General features: G+C 43.2%; 1 protein-coding gene across 4 annotated transcripts in view; it reads left to right on the forward strand.

Annotated features, from left to right (window-relative positions):
- The window catches only part of RPN2 (ribophorin II), a 66,793-nt gene extending 66,261 nt beyond the window's left edge, over positions 1-532 (forward strand). For all 4 annotated transcript variants that reach the window (XM_016186143.2, XM_007518441.2, XM_060189599.1 and 1 more), the window contains one exon: positions 201-532. In XM_016186143.2, coding sequence (XP_016041629.1) covers positions 201-213 — 13 coding nt within the window. In that variant the 3' untranslated portion in view covers positions 214-532. The remainder of the gene's footprint in view (positions 1-200) is intronic.
- The last annotated feature ends 5,468 nt before the right edge of the window (positions 533-6,000 follow it).

Genomic DNA, 6,000 nt, shown 5'->3' on the forward strand with positions numbered 1-6,000 from the left:
TTACATTGTTTTCTGTTTTAGTTTGAAGTAGCTTATCTTACTCTTTTGTGAAATGAAATAGAACATAAATAGGTAAATGATTATTCCCCTATAAATGAGTCTTAGCGTAGAAAGAGTATTTTGGTCTCTCTGATGTCACCAATTAGGAACTGTAACAGTGAATTGAAACCTTCAGTAATTTTGTCTCTTCTTTCTTTCAGGACAACACATTAGTTCCAGAAGAAGAAAGGAAATTCTGAAAGCCAAAATGAATATTGTGAAAAGGAATCAAGAAAAATTCCCAGTTTGAAAGGTGGAATGAAAAACTTTACTTAAAAAAAAAAAAAAAGTCACAATTGTAGTCATATTTTGGCTTGGTTTTTTTTTTTTTTTTTTATTTCCCCAACACAGAGAAGACACTTGTGAGCCCAGATACTATTTCCTTTGGCATGGTGCCCCTAGCAAGATGCTGTGAATATTCCTAACTTACCTAGTTGTTGAACTGAAAGTTGAAATCTGTAAATCTGTTTTGGAATAAAGAGAATAACAGAAATGAAGGGCTGATTGAAAGTTTATTCTAGGGGGCCAGGTGGTGGCATACCTGGTTGAGTGCATGTTATAATGCTCATGGACTGGGTTCAAGGCCCCGGTCCCCACCTCAGGAAGAAAGCTTTGCAAGTGGTAAATCAGTGCTGCAGGCGTCTCTTTGTCTCTCTCCCTCTTTGTCTCCTTCTTCCCTCTTGATTTCTAACTGCTTCTCTCCAATAAATAAATAAGATAATAAATTAAAGAGAGCTCATTCTAGTACTTTTGGACTGCAGCAATCCCTGATGTACATAGCATAAGCACTTTCCTAAAATACTGTTGACACAATAATTAGATTTCTCCCGAGCTAATTACATTGATCCTTCATGTGTGATTTCACTGTTTCTGGGCTACTTTTTCATTCAGAGAGAACATATCCCATGTGGCATGCATGGCTGGGTATACCCCTATTCAGTATGCCATCTCTCTGAATGGTTCAACCTCTTTCAGGACTGAGAATTATCTGGAAAAAAATAGCATTCTTTCTTCAGTTGTGTGGATAGGGGCCATATTGATGTCTGAAAGCCCTTGTGCTTTTACCTTGTAAGTTTAGGCTTATCTTGCTGTGGTAAAGGAAAGAATTGTCTTTAAAGATAATTGACCATATGATTGTCTTGGACCTTAGACACATAACAGGGGTCAGGCAGTGGGATACCTGGTTAAGAACACACATTACAGTGCACAAGGACCTGGGCTCAAGCTCCTGGTCCCCACCTGCAGGGGGAAAGCTTCAAGAGTGATGAAACAGGGCTGCAGGTCTCCCCCCCCCCCAATTTCTCTCTGTCTCTATCCAATAATAAATAAATTAAAATATTTGTTAAAACAAAACATACACATCTCACAAACACCCCTTTTGAAGTTGCCCTCAGCATCACAATTACATGGAGGTTGTGCAATATCATGTAGAGAAGTTTGATTTTAAATAGCGATCAGTTTTATCAGTATAAACTTCAGTGTTGGGCAAACATGCTATAACTACTCATTAAGAAAAGGGAAGTTGGACAAGTGGCTTAACTTTTAAAAAAAATTTTATTATCATTTTTAAATATTCCTTTTTGTTGCCCTTGTTTTATTGTTGTAGTTATTATTGTTGTTGGATAGGACAGAGAGAAATGGACAGAGGAAGGGAAGACAGAGAGGGGGAGAGAAAGATAAGACACCTGCTCCACCACTTGTGAAGCGACTCCCCTGCAGGTGGGGAGCCGGGGGCTCGAATTGGGATCCTTACGCCGGTCCTTATGCTTTGTGCCACCTGTGCTTAACCTGCTGTGCTATTGCCTGACTCTCTCTTTTTTTTTTTTTCCTCCAGGGTTATTGCTGGGCTCGGTGCCTGCACCATGAATCCACCGCTCCTGGAGGCCATTTTTTCCCCCTTTTTGTTGCCCTAGTTGTTGCTGCCCGACTCTCTTTATTATCTTTATTAGACAGCCAGAAATTGAGAGTAGGAGACATAGAGACACCTGCAGCACTGCTTCACCATTTTCAAAGCTTTCCCCCCTGTAGGTGAGGGCCGGGGACATGTACCCAGGCCCTTGAGCATCGTAACGTGCACTCAACCAGGTGCGCCACCACCTGGCCCCAAGTGGCTTAACTTCTAAGCTTTCTTTCAGCCATCTAAGAGGTAATAGTTCCACCTACCTCATATCCGAAGGAGTTTAAAGAAGCTACAATGCTCGGCTCAGTGTATAGCATCCTTCCTGACTGGCCTGTACTGATGTACTTTGGCTCATTGCCTCTAATTCTATTAACTGAAACATAATGCATTTAGATGGTTTTTGACACACAATTCTAATCATATAACTTAATATGAGGGCTAAAAGTTACTTTAATCAAATCACTTTCCATTTTAGCTGGGTTTCACAACAAGGAGGGAATTGAGATTTTGATGGGGAAAGAGAAGAGATTATTGGCAATTTGAGCTAGTTCGGAATGGAATTTCTGCAGACAAGAGTCTATGTGGACCAGGAGGAAACTTCACCTTCCCTAGAGGTTACATACCTGGTGGCCAATAGATAGGTTTTGTCTGAGAAGCCAGGCCTTGTAATGTGTGAGGCCCTGGGTTTGAAGCCCCCCACCCCAGTATTACATGGGAGCTACATGGATAGTGGAGCAGTGATGTAGCATTTCTCCTCCCTCTTTTTCTCTATTAAAAAAGAAAGAAAGACCCTGCTGAGGGAGTCGGGTGGTAGCACAGCGGGTTAAGTGCAGGTGGCACAAATCACAATGACCTGTGCAAGGATCTCGGTTCGAGCCCCCGGCTCTCCACCTGTAGGGGAGTTGCTTCACAAGCGGTGAAGCAGGTCCGCAGGTGTCTTTCTCTCCCCCTCTCTGTCTTCCCCTCCTCTGTCCATTTCTCTCTGTCCTATCCAACAACTAGTAACAACAATAAAAAACAACAAGGACAACACAAGGGAATAAATAAAAATAATTTAAAAAAAGACCCTGCTGAATGATATAACAATAACATGTCAAAAGGCCCAAGTTCATACTTGGTAACACTAAAAGAAAGAAAAAAGATTTTTTTTTTTTTGAGAATTGAATTAGTAATCAACATTTACCCATTGAGAAAGTTCATCGGGGGCTGGGCGGTGGCACACCGGGTTAAATGCACATAATACGAAGTGCAAGGACCTGCTCAAGGGTCCGTGTTCAAGCCCCTACTCCATACCTGAAAGGGGGACATTTCACAAGTGGTGAAGCAAGCCTGCAGGCTTCTCTCTCTCTCTCTCTCTCTCTCTCTCTCTTTCTCTCTCTCCTTTATCACTTCCTCCTCTCTCAATTTCTCTCTGTCCTATCCAGTAAAATGGAAAAAATGGCTGATAGGAATAGCAGTACTAACTAACACTGAACCCCAGCAATAACCCCCCCAGAGGCAAGAGAGAGAGAGAGAGAGGAAGTTGAACAATTTAATTTGAGGGTTTTGGATTCTCTTGAAAAAGATCAGAGTTGGCAACACTGAGTCTAAGTCCTGCAGGGCAATGACGAACTGGAGGTGAGTGCAGCAGCCCTTCCTGTCCAGATAGCCTGCACTCTCCAGTTTGCTAGAGCCTTGTCCCTCTCTTCTGTCAACTCCACTCTCCCAGGCACATGTATTATTCCATGTACCAACTCCAGTTGATTGAGACTTGCTGACCTATGGCCATGATTTTAGAATAGAAGCTTTTTAATTTCAGATTTTTAACCCACGCTGAGGGGAAAGGAACTTTGAGCCAATGGCTTCACTTCTTTAAGTCTTTCTCTCATTTTTTCTTTCACTGTCTGCACAAGGGCTTTACCAACTCAGCCAACTTTTTTTTTTTTTTAATAGGAGGGAGAGACAGCATAGCCCCAAAGCTTTCCTTAGAAGTATAATGGGGGCCAGGCTCAAATGTGGATCATAGCACAGCAAATCAGGTACCCTCCCAAGAGAGCTCTCTCACCAGCCCTGAGTCTGGTTTTTTATTTTCTAGAGAGAGAGAGAGAACAATAGTACCTACCTGATGAGGTTAATGATGTTGGTCTCCTGTTGCTCTTGGGTGGTTCATAGTATCCCTACTTAGGGATTCTGGGGCCCCAGCAGTTCCGAGTGGTGGGGAAGAGAGCCAGCTAGCAGTGTGGGGGATATGAGCAAGGAGGCGCCCTGATGGGGTTTTGCACAGAGTGCAGGAGAGTCAAAAACACAGCGGGCACTTGCTGTGTGCCAGACGCTGCTCTGTCCAGAACTGTGACTGTGTCAGACACACTCCCTGCCCTTAGCTACCTTCCATCTGGAGGAAGATGAGGGTAAGGGAGCACAGTGATTATACATGTGAGAAGGGTGAAGCTGAGCTGACACCTGTTGAAGAAGGAGCCTTTGCAGAACTTGGGAAAGGTCTCTCTAGACAGAAAACATGCAAAGGGCTCAGAAGAAAAAGCATGGCATATTTGATCTGAAAGCAGGCTAGTAGTGTAGCCAGGGGGGTAGGTAGTTAATATGGAAAATATTCTTGGAAGTCAGAACAAATACAATTTTTTTTTTTTGCCTCCAGGGTTATTACTGGGGCTCAGTGCCCGCACTTGAAATCCACTGCTCCTGGCCACTATTTTTCACCCATTTTATTGGATAGGATAGAGAGAAATTGAGAGGGGAAGAGAAAGACACCTGCAGACCTGCTTCACTGCTTCCCCCATCCCTCCCTGGAGTATTTTCCTTTGGTGTAATACACCACACCCAGTCCAAGTTTCAACTTATGTTTTCTCTTACTACTCTTTGTTCTTAAGCTTTTTTTAAAAAATATTTATTTATTCCTTTTTGTTGCCCTTGTTTTATTGTTGTAGTTATTGTTGTTACTGATGTCATCGTCGGATAGGACAGGGAGAAATGGAGAGAGGAGGGACAGACGGGGGAGAGAAAGATAGACACCTATAGATCTGCTTCACTGCTTGTGAAACGACTCCCCTGCAGGTAGGGAGCTGGGGGCTCTAACCAGGATCCTTGCATGGGTCCCTGTGCTTTGTACTTTGCGCTTAACCCAGTGCACCACTGCCCGACCCCCACAAATACAACTTTTCAGGATCACGATAAATGGAGTGGATTTATTTTAAGAGTAATGATACATTTTAGGGAACTTGGATTTTATGCTGGCATGTAGCAGAGGCAGAAACTCATACTGATTTAGCTTCTTAGTAGGTTGTCAGTCAGTTCAGGAGTAGGGCTGGCAGAGGGGTAGGATCTTCTTGTAGCCTAGCAGGCTACAAAAGAAGGTTAGAGTTGCCAGCAGGCCTAATTCCCAATTTACAAAGTTCACTAGACTTGTTGCTCGAATTATTTGCCACTCACAGATTCTTTGACCAAACTTTAGTCAGCCTCCTGAAACTACTCCTAGGCCTATCCATGTACTTCCTCGTGGTCAAAACTCAGACATTATGTTGAGTGAGACAAACCAGAAAGAGAAAGATGAATACTAAATGTTCTCACTCACAGGTAGAACTTAAGAACAGGGAGTTGGACAGTAGTGCAGAGGGTTAAGAGCAGGTGGTGCAAAGTGCAAGGACCAGCTTGAGGATCCCGGTTCGAGACCCTGGCTCCCCACCTACAGGGGCGTCGCTTCACAAGTGGTGAAGCAGGTCTGCAGGTGTCTTATCTTTTTCTCCCCCTCTCTGTCTTCCCCTCCTCTCTACATTTCTCTCTGTCCTATATGACAACAATGACATCAATAACAACAATAAAACAAGGGCAACAAAATGGGAATAAATATTTTTTTAAAAAAAATAACTTAAGAACAAAGAGTAGTAAGAGAAAACATAAGTTGAAACTTGGATTGGGTGTGGTATATTACACCAAAGGAAAATACTCCGGGGAGGGATGGGGGAAGGAACAGAATGAAAGGGTCCTGTTGTGTCTCCTAGACACCAATCAAGGGGAGATGAGAGGTCGTGCCTACGTCTTAAAGACTATGCTGTAAACCATTACCCTCC

This window comes from Erinaceus europaeus, chromosome 1 (assembly GCF_950295315.1).
Source record: "Erinaceus europaeus chromosome 1, mEriEur2.1, whole genome shotgun sequence".
Taxonomy (NCBI): domain Eukaryota; kingdom Metazoa; phylum Chordata; class Mammalia; order Eulipotyphla; family Erinaceidae; genus Erinaceus; species Erinaceus europaeus.